Raw genomic sequence first — 16,212 nt, 5'->3', positions numbered from 1 at the left:
TCACTACCATGCCGTCAAACACACGCACACACACACTACCGTGCCGTCAAACACACACACGCACACTACCGTGCCACCAAACGCACACTCACTACTGTGCCAAACATGCACACTACCGTGCCATCAAACACACACGCACACTACCGTGCCAAACACACACACGCACTCACTACCGTGCCATCAAACACACATGCACATGCACTACTGTGCCATCAAACACTCATTCTACAATGTTTCAGGTGTCCCATTATACAGTTCTAGAATTAGATAAATTATGGATTAGATGAAGAGTGAAATCTTTTCTGTATTCCAATAAGCTACTTCACCTCAATCTGAGACAAGAATGACCCAGGTGTAAGATTTTGCCATTTTCCCCACCAGTTATCCTTTGTCCTGCATGAACATAGAACAATACAGAGCAGAACAGGCCTTTTGGCCCTCAACGTTGCGCCAACCTGTGGACTTTTCTCAGCTCGTCCCCCTACACTATCCCAAAATCATCCATGAGCTTGTCTAAGGATTGTTTAAATCCTAATGTGCCTGAGTTGACGACCTTAGCAGGTAGGACATTTCACGTCCCTACCACTCTCTGTTTAAAGAACTTGCCTCTGATATCAATCTTAAATCTATCACCCCTCAACTTGTAGTTATGCCCTCTTGTACAAGCTGACGTCATCATCCTAGGAAAACGTCTTTCTCTGTCTACCCTATCTAATCCTCTGATCATCTTGTATGTCTCTATTAAATCTCCCCTTGGACTGCTTCTTTCCAATGAGAAAAGACCCAAGTCTCTCAGCCTTTCCTCAAAAGACCTTCCCTCCAGACCAGGCAACATCCTGGTAAATCTCGTCTGCACATTTTCCAATGCCTCCACATCCTTTCTGTAATGGGGCGACCAGAACTGTACACAATATTCCAAGTGTGGTCGCACCAGCGTTTTGTATAGTTGCAGCATGACATTGCGGTTCCAGAACTCGATCCCTCTTGGGCGGCACGGTGGTTAGCACTGCTGCCTCACAGCGCCCAGAGACCCGGGTTCAATTCCCACCTCAGGCAACTGACTGTGTGGAGTTTGCACATTCTCCCAGTGTCTGCGTGGGTTTCCTCCAGGTGCTCCGGTTTCCTCCCACAGTCCAAAAGTGTGCAGGTCAGGTGAATTGGCCATGCTGAATTGCCCGTAGTGTTAGGTGTAGGGGAATGGGTCTGGGTGGGTTGCTGTTTGGAGGGTCGGTGTGGATTTGTTGGGCCGAAGGGCCTGTTTCCACACTGTAAGTAATCTAATCTAATCTACCAATGAAACCTAACACACCATATGCCTTCTTTAACAGCACTATCTACCTGGGTGGCAACTTTCAGGGATAAATCTAGGGATTCATATTCTTAAAGATCAGAACTGAGACTTTAAATTTATTTCATGGGGGCACAAGTCAAAAGGACAGAAGAAATAGAGAAAAGCAAACTTATTTTTCCCATAATTTGAGACAGATTCATAATCAGATTCCGAAGATGAATGTTTGAGCAACCAACAGCATCATCCAGACTGCATTTCTGATCAAATACAAAATCAGAGAAAATACTGGCAAGTAACCATTTCTACATCAATTCATAAAATTTGTGTAATAGAGAGTGATAATTGACATATACTTGCGCGCACACACACACAAAATAATCCACTGCAGATGTATAGCATGAAGTGCATCTATATTTATTGAACTGAATACAGGATAACTATGTTCAATGGTAAACTGATGCATTTTAGAATAAATACAAAGCAGTTGCACAAGGCACTTCATATCACCTGAAGCAACGCACAAAACAGAGGCGCCAGTATTGCTTAGTAGTTTAGATTATAGATAAAGTCACTTGAAATCAGGTGACCAAAACTTCATTCTTAAAGAATAGCCCTCGACACTGAAGCTGGTCAATTACATTCGTTCCAACTGCTTTATTTGTTTAGTTGACGGTTCAACCAGCTCTGAACATAAGACAATAAATTGTGTTTCAAAGTGCTGGGGTAGTTTGATGGAATCGCCATTGGACCCCACGGATATTGTTCAAGTTGCAGATTTTGAGTAAGATTCATCTTCCCAGACGGCAGAGCCAATTAATCACTTTCAGACACATTTGAGAAGCAATGATTGGTGTTGTACAATTACAGACACTGATTTCCTCAGAGACTTGCTGATGGAACACAAACACCTTCAATATGTAAGTGCAGAAAAAGTGAATTTTATTCATTAAGGTAATTTAGATAATAAGTGCTTCAAATTCTAATTCAAATGATCGAAAACACACTTCTCAACTACTTAACCCTCGTACTTTGCAAATAAAATCCTGAATGATTAAATCTGTACGACTTGTGGATCAAGCACATGGTCAGTCATATGCAGTATAAATATTATGAAGTACATATTGATTCCTGGATCCCTTAAGTTTGATTTGGATGCAGATTAAAATGACCTCTGAACTACTACAACAAAGAAATGGTGTGGCACACTGGGTATCCCATCTGATACTTGGCACCACTTCCCAGCTGTGATATTGTGCTTATATCACATGAGCATTTAGCATTAGTTCTACAGAGTGTAGCTAGTAATTGATCATATTTGGTTATAAAGATACACAACAAAGCAGTTCAACCCAGTGAAAGGAATGATGACTGTCCCTGCTTCAAGTGTGATGCATTTAAATGGCTGTTTTGGCATTTAATCAAGGTGAATAATTGACTAATTTGTTTCTTAGCTACTCATGACGCTGGGTAAAAACTCGTTTACTGCCAGCAAATCACTGTGATCTGATCCAAGTCATGGGATCTAAAAACTGGTTACAATTACCAAGCCAATGAGCACTTGTACCAAATTCCAGGTTTTCATCCAATTAAGCCTATCTGCTCCAGTCACATCCACATATTCATTCTTTTCAACGGTAGTTCTACAGATTCAGTATGTCCAAATATCTGGGAATTTCAGAACATTTGCAAATCCTTTCTCCAGAAACTGCAGTCACCAAGATGAAGATACTATAGATTAGACTGCGCTCCTCATGTCTTCAATGCTCCAATGCAAAGCAGCAATAGCAAAATAGCTTTTAGTGCCAACAGATCCAAGTGTCATGCGGTCTTTCCAATAGCTCACATTTAGCCATTTCCAAGATCTGCAGTCGTCCCGACAGTTTGATCTGGGATGGCTCATGCACTGGGGGAAGAGCCTGTCCTTGAAGCTTGAAACTTCAGCTGCACTGTACTTTTTCCTTGCGGATGTGGAGGCTTGATGTAGCCAGGGGGTGCGGTGGCACAAACCACAGCTGCCTTCTCTGGCACAGTTTTATTCAGGACACACAAACTCGACTGGAAAAGGAAAGTGGGTGTACTCTGGAAAAAAAAATTAACACCTTGACCACAAGGGCCCTGGTCAAACTAAAGGAATAGAGGATGGAGCAAAGGGTTTAAAAGGATTGGAAAGGAGGAAGAGACAGAGACAGAGACAGAGAGGGAGAGGGAGAGGGAGAGAGGAAAAAAGAGAAAGGCTTTTAGTAACATTCAAAAATATTTTTACATGGGTGATGTTTCAAAAGGTACTCCAAAAACAGGATATGGTCATCAACAGAATTCAATTCCACAATGGGACAGTGGGCTAGGTTTCAGCTCATAGCTTATTTAAATATTTAAAAATAACAATTATATATCTATAATGGTTAAGTTGTCTCAATAAAGCCAAACTGTTGAAATGAAGAACAGAATAATACAAAGTTAGCACAGACCAGAAGTTCTATTACCATTGTTTACAGTCCTGGATGTGACTCAGCTGACCCATCCCCAATGCTTCCTGCACCAGTAGCCAGAGCACCTTGGGCTGGAGACCAAGGAGGGAGGAAGAAACACCAGAGGGATCTATTACAATCCATGGAGATTAACTTAAACCAGTCAGTTAGAAGTAGGCTGATTATTGATGGAGGAAAGAGTAGCATGATTCAGGGTACCCAGTAGCAAAAACACAGGGGAACAGAACTTGAGATAGAACAGGCATAAAGTGATCAAAAGAGACTTCTGAAATATATAATTGTTTGTTCTAGGAACAACCTTTAAATAATTTATTTAAATTTTGCAAAATCTACATTAATAACCTGTAGATTAGCGAGCACTCCAACATAAAATTCCTTCCAATGTCCTTGGTATTAGAATACATGGATTCAGATCAAAGTTAATGGTTCTAGTCATGTTCCTAATGATTAAACTGTGCACAACAAAACCCAAATGTGTGCACACTGCATGTCCAGGTGTTTTACTAGTGTACATTAAACTGACCCACAACTACTAAGATGAAGGCAACAGTTCACAGAATGCTCAACTCTAATGATGTTTCATAAAATCAAAGTGTTGGAAATACGCAGCAAGTCAGGCAGCACATGTGAGAGGGATATAGCTTTAAGCTAACATAACCCTTTTTCTGAAGGGGCCTTTTGATTCTTCAACAAGAGTAAATTTTGTTTGTTACTGAAGACAATGGGACTGCTGATTCATTAAGAGTTAGGTCATTCAGAGGTAGTGGAAATCTGCAACACTTTTCCTGAAACCAATGAAATCGGGATCATTTAAAAACAGTTGATAAATTTGTTAGATGAGTTAGCTACCAATTTCAACCTTAACATTGTGTGGGGCTCAGATTTTCATCACCTCCTCTCAGAAACCTAAGGCAGATGGGTTTCTGACATAGGCAGAGGATCAAATAACCACTCAGCTCCAGGAGCTGGTGACCTGAGGAAATGTGCACAGAAAGAGCCAAGGAAGAAAAATGCTACAATCAGCGAATTAGAGAGAGTAAGACAGTATGTAAACAAAGTCAATCATTCATATCCAGAATTAAAGGCCAAACACACCAAACTCTCATGGCCACCAATACAGACCACAACTAAATACTGCAAAGAATTATTCAGATTTCAGAAACAGTTTTGTGAACGAATTCATGCAGAAGATTAAAATTGAAACAAAATTATTTATTTAAACTGCATCCAAAGTGGGGTTTCTGGCCATCTGAAACTGAAGAATTAACACAAAGATAGCTCATGATTCAAATAAAGACAGAAAATTGGGAATTACTCAGCAGGTAAGGTAGCTGTGGAGAGAGAAACAGTGCTAACTTTCAGATCAAGGACCTGCAGTCAGTTTCTAATCAAAGGTCATCAACCTGAAACGCCATCTGTTTTTCTCTCCACAGATGCTGCCCGACTTGCTGAGCATTTCCATAATGTGTTCCATAAATCAGCCATGTCAATTCTGATGCAGAATCAAATCATGGCATTGTAGTGCAGACGGCAGACAGAATGACACCCTAGCAAAACCAAGTTTGAACAGGTCATGGTGGAAAGCCAGCTGTGAACTCTGCAGTCTCATAAATTAGCAGCATTAGATCGCACCTTAAAAGCAGCCAAGGTTGAAGCACCAATGGAACTATGATCTTGCAAGGATTAAGCATCTTCAAAAGAACAGAAAAGGCAATGAGTGAGGACAATGAGTTAAATCCTGTGGGGGAATGACAAAGCAAGGTTGAAGAGGGGAAAAAGAAAAAAAGGAAAGTGAGATTAGTATTGTCAAGAGAGGTGAAGTGGAAGAGAGGAGAGAGGAATAGAGCCAGCATTTAAGAGGAGGAGGGGGTCAGACTGGAAGATATGGAGTGGGGGGGGGGGGGGGTACGGACAAGGAAAGGGAAGACAGTGAAGAGCAGAGGAGAAAACCAAAACAGGAGGAGATATAACTGAGGGGGAATAGAAGGATTGTCAGAAGTCTTTTTCACCGTGCAACTATCTGATTAAAAATAGCAATTGCCTCACACTTGGATGGTAGATAAGTGGTTAGTACTGCTGCCTCACAGCACCAGGACCTGGGTTCAATTCCAGCCTCGACGACTGTCTGTGTGGAGTTTGCACATTCTCCCCTTGTCTGCGTGGGTTTCCTCCAGGTGCTCCGGTTTCCTCCCACAATCCAAAAGATGTGCAGATCAGGTGAATTAGCCATGCAAAATTGCCCAAAAAGCTAGATGCATTAGTTTGGGGTAAATGTAGTGGAATGGGTCTGGATGATTTACTCTTCGGAGGGTTGGGGTATACTTGTTCAGCCTAATGGCTTGTTTCCACACTGTAGGGAATCTAACTGCGGACACTGCATATAATCCTCATCTACAGAAACAGAATACAGATGTCAATAAAGTCTCACACACTGCCAAGTCTCAAGCATTCAGGTTGAGATGCAATTGAAGCTTCAGGGTTCCTCAGCCTATCACCACCACATTCAGATCTGGCAGAGCGACACTGAGCCACAGTCTCAGAACCCCAGTAACCTATACTATAATACCATCAGTTTGCATGTCAACTATAAATCAGCCCAATACTAATTGAGGCAAGTAAGGAATACCTTATTCTGTCTTATTATTTGTTTGCTTCACTGCCACTTTCACCTGCAAGAAACGTATGCCATGCAACTTGAACACAGAGATCTGTTCAAAGAACAATGTCTCTGTATGGTGCTTTCCAGAGGACACAGTACCAGCTTGTGTTTGTATCATTCTTGGCAGATACCAAAAGCAGCATGAATGACAGCAAGATACACATATACTGGCACCAGTGAATGTCATGCTCATTTGCTGTATGGACAAGGGAATCAAGTGATTGCATTGATATGGTTAAGAACTCTTGCCATTAAACTGGTACAGGGAATGGTACCTCACAATGCAACAGGATCTTATCAGGTTGTGGCTCTTTCGCGAGGGGGGGGGGGGGAAGAAGAGGTAATCTGACAGATCTTTGAAACGATGAGAGCTTTTGTGAGGGCAGATGCTTTTACTTTTGTGGAGACCAGAATAGGAAATCACAAATAAGGTGCATAAATTATATATGAAATTCAGGAGAAACATCTCAACTAGAAAATTGCCGGAATATGGAACTTTGTACCTCAAGCAGATTGAGCAACTAGTAGTGATTCATTTAAAGCTAGATAAACACAAAAGATAAGGGAAAAGGTTAACACTGCATGATGAGAGTTCAGGAGGTAGCCTGTCAGCTGTGTTCACGTCAGCCTTCTACAAGAGCAACTTACCCACTACCACCTCAGCCTTTTCCCACGGTCCTGAAAATTTTCTCTTTTCAAATAAATATTCAATTTTCCACTTAATTTTCTCTTTCCCAAAGAAAACAGTCCCAAACATCTCCAACCTATCCAGTTGAAGTAAAGATCCTAATCCCAGAACCATTCTCATGATTATTTTTCTGCACTCCCTCTATGCTTTCACATCTTTTCTAAAACTTATTCTTCAAAACTGGATAATACTCTGGTTGAGGTTGAACCACTGTTTAATACAATTTGATCATGACTTGCTCACTTTTGGACGTTTTGCCCCTGTTTACAAAACTCAAGATTCCATGTGCTTTATTAATCACTTTCTCAACCTCCCTGCCACCTTCAACGATTTGTGCACATATATCCTTAAGGTTCTTTGCTTTTAAACTCCTGTAGAATTGTACTCTTTCCTTTAATATTTATTTTATATTATGTTAATGTAATGAAGTGAACAGTAGTGAGAGGAGACAGATGTGGGATACAGACATCAGCACTGGCTCAGTGGGCTTAATGGTCTGTGTTTGTGCCATAACATAATGCGATACAACATAATTCTTCACATGAACCTCTAACTATACAATTTTAAAAGGAAACCAGAGAGGCCAAACCAAAAGCCACAAAAAAAAATGCTCAGGATCCAGAATGGTTGAAATAAAGTCAAATTTCAACTATCAAAGTGATATCTGGTCGGCATGGACAGGTTGGACCGAAGGGTCTGTTTCCATGCTATAAATCTCTATGACTCTAAATGTTTGTATTTCAGATACAAGTCTGAGCCTCCTCTATACCTGCAACTAATGTTGGAGTTTCAATCCTGCTACCAAATGTCCAGATTTAAATGCAGGTGGCAGCCTCTACACTGTACAAATAAGTATCTAACAGTTCAGAATTCTTTCTTTTGTTGGACTTTAGCATCATTACAACATTGTGTGGCAGGGACAAAAACCAGGGACAGGCCAGGTTTTTAAAAGCTGGGGAAATACCATTGGAAATATAAAACCTGAAACAGCACATCAAATTAGCTTCACTATTTCAGAAAATACACATACATCACAGTTGCAAACTATACATAAATAAGTGAGATTAAATTAGTCTCAGACACAACATTAAATATTTCCATTGCCAAGTTTTTCGGCTGGTCTCACATGCGCATAGCAGCCAATTTGGGATTGTTTAATCAATAAATTAGGATTTTAGACAACACAACGCACACCAGCATGTAACTGAGAAGATCAAAGCGATGAACAATATGAGCTATTGCCTGAATAGTAGCCATCTGCCAGCCTCAGACACTCAATGTCACCCTCAAAGAGAACAATGATACTACACTTTCTCAGCCTGCTTTTCACAAATCTGTTAGTAGGACTCTAAATGTCACCAGTAGAACACTGCGGTTACAGCCAATCACCAGTGTAGGAAGGCACTATAACAGATATAAGATAGTAGGATAGTACACTCAAATATATCCCCTGAAGGATGGTGCATTATCTACAAACTTACTTCCTGTAGTATCATACACCATTTACAGAGAAGTAGGACAGTTCACTATGTACACACATTCAGTAGGCCATTTCATTATCTACAGTCACATTTCCAGTGGTAACTGAACTGCTTCGGTATAGTAGTGTTTTATTTATTCACTTAAGGTAAATTGTAGTGTATTTAATGGAGACGTCTGGTAGGACTGTGTACATTTTACAAACACAATTGTGTAGGACCAAGCATTATTTACAGGGACATTTCCAAAGCAGAGACAAATAGTAGCACAATGAGTTATTTCTGGATGTAGACCCTGCAGTACCAGTTAAGAAAGAGATGACAACCTGCAGCTCTACAGCCACATGGCTCGCTAAGGACTGAAATGCAGCTCAACTTATTTTTTCCTCCTACTGATTTTCAGAAAAGAAATATCTAAATATGTTTCTACTTTAAATAGTAAATCAGGTTTAACCATTTCCTTGGCAATGGATATTTTAACAGAACCATAACAGAACTTGTGAACTGTTTAATAAAAATATGAAATTCTATTGAAAAAGTAGTAAGTTACAACTGCATGATTTGCTAAGCAAAAGGACATCACACGTTCTCATGTTTATAGCTTATGTATTACCTGCTAATTAATTATGTGCATTGCTCGGTGACAAGACATGCACATCAGTGAAGGAAATTATTGCAGTTTTGTTTTCAGACTATTTTGTTATAAAAAGTTTAATTTATTGCAGGAAACAGTGCCGATTACAGCTGACAGACATTTGTAAATTAATTAGCAAGTGAATTTAAATTTTTTAAAAATGTGGCATTATTAGATGGGTTGAAATTTTTTTCAAAGTAGAAATATGTTGTTGTCTTATTTTTCATAATGATTGGCATTTGAGTAACAGCATCATAGCTACTAAGTGTGCCTTTTCACTAAATTTAAGAAATGGCTCATCTTGTTCAGTTTGTCAACCCTCAAGTTAGGATCTCATTCTTCAAAAGTTATTATGAAATAACTTTGAGTCATTCACACAAATCAATTGTAAAGCTACTATTGGTTTTGTTTACATCATTCAAGATTTTCCCTCTACTGAATGGAACATACCTCTAATGTTCATTTCACTACTGCTAATTATTCTTTAATATCTCACTCACTGGACGTTCAAATGTGTTACATTCAACTATTAGTGATGTTGTAGCCCAATCTCAGTCACATTGACCTGCCAGCGAGAGCTGTTGGATCAGGACCAGGAACTCTAACTTATAACTTTCCTCTCTGTTCTGACACCAAATTATATGATATGCCAATTGGGACAAGTGTTGAGAGTTTAAAAAACATTCCATTAAAATTTAAATTGGGAGTTCAAAAAACAGTAACTACAGGTGTACTACAAATACTATTTGCAGATAAAAATAAAGGAATACTTTTAGGGACTTAGCACCAACATCATATACATAGTCACAGTTTTGGCAGTCAGTTTTGGAAACACAGATTCCCAGTTTAATCAGTGTATGCACCATTACCTGCAAAAATATTTCTCTACAGACAACTTCAACTTTCAAATCAATTTCCTGGAGCTAATGGCAGGCCAGGGTTTTTACTGTCCTCAAAAATATAAATCTGACATTCCACATCTTCACAAGTGGAAAATCTTTATATTACAAACACACAAGGATTTGGCACGTTAAAGGCTGGATAGCAACAGGTTAATGAGAGACTAGCTGGTTGTGAGCTGTTGGCATTTCCTCATGCAGTGTCCATGGTTGATGAAAATGAAGAATGAATGTATTGAATGAGAGCGAGAGAACGCTTACCAGCTGTCAGCACCAGCCTCACTCTGAAACCTCTTACATCCAATCAGGCCGTGCATGAAACTGCAAAATCCTCACAAGTATCCTCCTAGGGAACAAACACTCACGATTACATACAGACCAACAACTGCCATGTCTCTAGCTCTCTCAAACCCAACAATTGTCACCTAGGGATCCATATCATACTGGAAAGATCTGACCAGGGTTACAAAGGGTCCTCTGAAGCTGTCCTCCCACCCCCCAAAACACACTTACACTCTGCCACCCAACCATCCCCCTACCAAACTGTAAACTTGGGTCACTTTTAGCTGTGACTAGCTATACATGTACAGTATTTCAGTTTCCTTGGATTTCAGTGCAATTGCTCACTGGATTTTTAGACTGCCCCAAGGGACTCTGGCATACAGTACCGATGCTTTCAGCTCCCACAGGCAAAAAAGAACTATGCTGAGTTGTCAGTCTTTGTTCCAACTTGCTTCTACCAGTACAGAGAAAGAAAAAGAAACCTAAAGCGAGCTTGACTGAGTTGAGTCAGTCTGATAATAGCCCACTGTAAAATCATTGAAGAATCACAGATACAATTGACATTGCAATTTCAGATTCTCATCACAAGGAATGTCGTTGAATAAAACTAGCAGGTTACTCCATCTCTCCTTAGGCTATTACACAATGACTCTGCAGTTTGCTCCAATGTCACAGCCACCACTTCAACAAGAAACTATATTGTTACTAAAGTGCACCAATATTTATGTGGATAAATTCACTTCGATCTAAACCAAATGCAGGAAGACCAAAGGAAAACCTACTTCAAATTCTGGTTCTGCTGCATTATTCTGAACGTAGAGTGGGACAGTGTGCCAAGTCAGAGCAAAGTACCTTTTGAAAAAGTTGGCTTTACTGCGAGTGTAATGGGGATTCTGGGGCATTATAGAAGATCTTGTAAGATTTTCTCTAGGTCCCCAAGCAGTGTACTTGAATTCAGGATTCGCTGTCCAAATTCTCTGATTTCTCATCAAGATGCTTACAGATCAGGCCAGGATTGCATGGTTACAGCTCTGCTGCTGGTGGGAATTATTTAAATGTAACATTTTAAATTCAAGGACTAAATAAATTAAACTGCTAGTGAAATGGCATTCGTATGAAAGTTTTACATATGTTTATATAAAATTCAATTCTGTATTTCCAGACCAACTTTAGCCCTAATTTTGGATTCATGCACTGCAAGCACTAAAATCATCATGACTAGAAATCTATGTTGTTATGTAAACAGTGGAGCATATTTAAGTAAAATGACTAGGTACTGATGTATTTTGAAAGTTTTTCAAGATAATACTGGGGCTAGCCACAGAAGTGGCAACAGGAGAAAGAGAGGGGTAGCTAGCAGGTTGCTGAGCAAACAATCACAGCAGGGCAGTGGCAGTGAATCAAACAGCACCTTTAGAAACACAAGGTTTTCCAACCACAAGAAAAATCAGAGGGTTAGATACAGACTAAAGCTCTCTCAAGTACTGCTCCCATCATTCAGAGGAAGGCTGCCTCTACTCTTTTAAACAAAGTAAAGCTCTCTCGGCACTGTTCCAATCTCACTGCCCGTGTCTATCGCATAGAAGTCGTTGTTAAATCAGTGATGTAAATGTACTGAAACTATTTCTTCCTTCCCGTTTATTCCTTGCTCTTTCAATCAACCCATCCAGAACTAAATATTCTCAACCCTCAATCCTGTCCAAAACTCTCATACAGTGAATGATCACTTGGCTCATATTTAATTGCACAGATGTCAATTATCCCCAAGTCTTGAATCCCCAGGTTAATTCCATATTGAATGCTCCCAATGGCAGAACTATAAGCAGAATTGATAATCGTAACTTACTTCCCAAGGAATGTTCTCCCTTGCTCAATGTAGGTCAATAAGCAGCAACAGCTCAAAATGTCAGGCTACAGCTTATCAAGCCGGTGGCACAGTGGTTAGCACTGCTGCCTCACAGTGCCAGAGACCCGGATTCAATTCCCGCCTCAGGCGACTGACTGTGTGGAGTTTGCACATTCTCCCCGTGTCTGCGTGGGTTTCCTCCGGGTGCTCCGGTTTCCTCCCACAGTCCAAAGATGTGCAGGTCAGGTGAATTGGCCATGCTAAAATTGCCCGTAGTGTTAGGTGAAGGGGTAAATGTATGGGTGGGTTGCGCTTTGGTGGGTCGGTGTGGACTTGTTGGGCCGAAGGGCCTGTTTCCACAGTGTAAGTAATCAAAATCTAAAGTCATTTAACAACTCAATTGAAACATTCCTCTTTGCTGAGATGAAAGTGCCACAAAGACATTTCCAGTTGGTCAAACAAGTGACCATTCTTTAGATATAAGTCCTGTTGACTAATCATCATTTTTGTCCTCAAACACATGTAGTAGTGAAGGACAGGATCTCAAACCCAGTGTTGCAGAAACCAATTTTAGTTCTTAATTGCTAATGCAACAGAGAATAAACCTGAAATGTTCTTACTAAAGGTGACTAAGTGCTGTAATGAGAAATTGAAAAAGCTTAAAATGAATATATAGTTCACAAACATAGCCAGTTCTCCCTATCACTCAGTTAGCTGATGGTCCACATTCGAGAACCATTGAGGCCAAGCTCACAAAAGTGGCTGAGGCAAGACATCGGGAGGTACAGCTGGGATGCATACACTCAAACAAATTTTCTTCAGCAGAATTTTAGCAAAATAAATTTTTGTAGGAATAATGCTGAGATAAGACATATCTCCGCTTTGATTAGTGTCAAATAAATGAAGTGAAATGCTGCAGCAGATTAAGGTTCTACAAAGAGTTAATTTCAGTTGATGTGCAAAAGATCAGGAAGAAAGGATGCATTTCTACAGGAAGCTGCAGCCTGAATACTTTGTGCTGGAGTCACAGTGTCACAGGTGCTATTCTTGTGAGTCCTTGTTAAGGCAGTGGCATTGTCATTGGATGACTATTCAGACACCCAAACTAACGTTCTGGGGATATAGGTACAAATCCCACCATGGGTAGCCGGTAGATTTTACTTCAATTTGCTGTATTAAAAATAAATCTTGAAATGAAAGTTAATCTCAGTAATGATCACCATAAAGTTATAATTGATTGTCAGGTAAATTCAGCATTTTCACTAATTAATTTCAGAGAACAAAGCCTGACACTCTGATCATCTGCACTATGTGACTCCAGATAACCACAACCACCTGATGAAGGAAGGCACTCTGAAAGCTAGTACTTCCAAATAAACCTGTTGGACTATAAACCTGCGGCTGCGTGAATTTTAATTTTGTCCACCCCAGTCCAACACCAGTACCTCCAAGTCACGGGTTCACAAGAACATAATTAACTCTTAATTGTCCTCTGGAAAAGTCTAGCAAGACAATAAATACAAGAGAAATTAGGAATGGTGCAAAAAAATGCTGGCCTTACCAGCAATGCTCACACCTCATGAAAATTAATCAAAATAAACTGACTATGACAAGTGCAGACAATAACCAAAGTGTCTAATCACCTTCTTTTGACAGTTAAAGAATTATCATCCTTGCCTTTTCCCAATATCATTGTCCGCAGACCAGAGACTCAACTTGTCCAGCCATATAAATACCATGGTTGCTACAACAGTTTAGAGGTTGGATATTTGGCTCAGTGGTTAGCACTGCTGCCTTACAGCACCAGGGATCTGGGTTCAATTCCAGCCTCGGGCAACTTTCTGTGTGGAGTTTGCACATTCTCCCCGTGTCTGTGTGGGTTTCCTCCCACACTCCAAAAAAGATGTGCAGGTTTGGTGAATTGAACATGGTAAATTGCCCATCATGTTCTTGGGATGTGGACGTTAGGTGCATTAGTTAGGGAAAAGATCTGGGTGGGATTCTCTTTGGGGCGGCACGGTGGCTCAGTGGTTAGCATTGCTGCCTCACAGTGCCAGGGACCCGGGTTCAATTCCAGCCTCAGGTGACTGTGGAGTTTGCACATTTTCCCAGTGTCTGCGTGAGCTTCCTCTGGGTGCTCCGGTCTTCTCCCACAGTCCAAAGATGTGCAGGTGAGGTGAATTGGTCATGCTAAATTGCCCGTAGAGTTAGGTGCAATAGTTAGGGGGAATGGGTCGGTGTGTACTATTTGGGCCAAAAAGGTCTGTTTCCACACTGTAGTGAATCTATTCTGACTTGATTCTACAGAGTTCCCGATCACTTACAAGACACAAATCAGAGGTATGATGGAATATCTACCACTTGGCTGATGACTGCTGTTGGAATCACACCCTAAGAAACTCAGCAAAATCCAGGTCAAAGCAATTGATTTGCACACCATTCATCATCTTAACCACTCACTCCTTCCACCAAGCAAACACTGGAGGGTGTGTAAAATATCTAAACTTTTCACTGCTGCATTAGCTTCTTCATTAGCACTTCCAAAATCTGTGATCTTTCTGACCAAAAAGGAAACAGGCGCATAGAAATACTTTGCCTCAAAGTCATATACTGTTCTGACTTAGAAACGCATTGCTTTTCTTCCTTCCTCACTCCTGGATCGAAATGCTAGAATTCCTGATCAAACCACACTGTGGCAGCATCTTCAACAAGGACTGCCGATATTCAAAGTAGTAGATTATCAGCACCTTCTCAAAGGCAATTACAAATGGGTACTAAATGCCAGCAATTCACAATTCTCAAGAATTAATACAACTAAACAACAACTTGCATGGTGTGAAACAGAGCCCTAGTGAGGGTCCACTGATCCAAGGACTAAGGGATCTCTATCGCTAAATAACTTGGTTCCTGTTTGAACTCCTTAGTTACTGCAAGTCCAGATAGATTGCCACAAAAGACAAAATCTCAGAAGTGACTCCAAGTCAGCAATTTGCCTTCCATTATCCCTTCTGAACAGGATGCAGGTCAACAGATTCTTCCCTAAGATAATAAAATCATAGGATGATCAAGCAGATTCACCAGCTCAACACAAATAAACTGAAAGCAAACAGCCCCCAAAAGTGTTTCGACTGTAGTCTCCAATTCTCCTAACTTATTTATGCTGAATCCAAAAGTGGACAGCTTTACTGCCCTATCTTTCCTGAAGCTGAGCTTCAAACTCTCACACAATCTCAATTTCCTTGCTGATTTATCACTGGCCCTATATAGACATTTTGTTTCTTAGTCCTTATCACAGTGACAGCTACCTCCTGCAGCCACCTGGTCTCCACAAAGTCACAGAAAAAGTTAAAGATGGGAGGAGGCTTCAGCAGAGGTTATTTTTTTCATCTCTTCCCCATTGAGTACTTTTCCGCTATCAAGAGCCATTCGTTGTATGAGTTGAGATGGGAGGGTCAGCAGGTCATTCAACCTTTTTGGGGGGGGGGAATTGGTTTATTACACTCGATGACAGTTCCAGTCTTTTCCTTCTTACATACACTTCACCAAGATCGCTGTAAAGGATGTGACCCCTGGCTCACTGTCCCATTGTGATCCCCATCCAACTCTAACCTCATCTGAAATGAGCTAAGTGAGCAGAGACTAGAGTTATATACAGGGCCATTTTTGTTTTGTGAGTTTTGCACCATTCTAGACTATGCTTTCACTAACAAAGGTCGCAGGGAACCTGCATCAGTTTTAATTCAAGGAAAACTTCTGTGGTCCTGTAAAAGAAACTGAATATTGTATTTTGAATCTCCAAGATAGACAGTATTTGTTCGAGATGCTGTCTGGCAAGTGCAGAGCTATAAAGTGCTTGATAATGCAGTGGGTCACTCCAAACAGTCAGCTCTATTCTTTCAGAGTTCTGCTCATCCTAATTTCTCTACGGTCCTTTTTATAATCTGTG

At 40.5% G+C, this 16,212-nt stretch overlaps 1 protein-coding gene across 1 annotated transcript in view; it reads right to left on the bottom strand.

Moving 5' to 3' along the window:
* Positions 1–1,684: 1,684 nt before the first annotated feature.
* LOC140453483 (palmitoyltransferase ZDHHC18-like) overlaps positions 1,685–16,212 on the bottom strand; it is a 35,833-nt gene continuing 21,305 nt past the window's right edge. The window contains exon 9 of the mRNA XM_072548200.1: positions 1,685–3,415. Coding sequence (XP_072404301.1) covers positions 3,188–3,415 — 228 coding nt within the window. The 3' untranslated portion in view covers positions 1,685–3,187. The remainder of the gene's footprint in view (positions 3,416–16,212) is intronic.

This window comes from Chiloscyllium punctatum, chromosome 27, assembly GCF_047496795.1.
Source record: "Chiloscyllium punctatum isolate Juve2018m chromosome 27, sChiPun1.3, whole genome shotgun sequence".
Lineage (NCBI taxonomy): Eukaryota > Metazoa > Chordata > Chondrichthyes > Orectolobiformes > Hemiscylliidae > Chiloscyllium > Chiloscyllium punctatum.
Note: the sequence above shows the minus strand (reverse complement) of the source record. Positions and strands in the feature narration are given on the sequence as shown.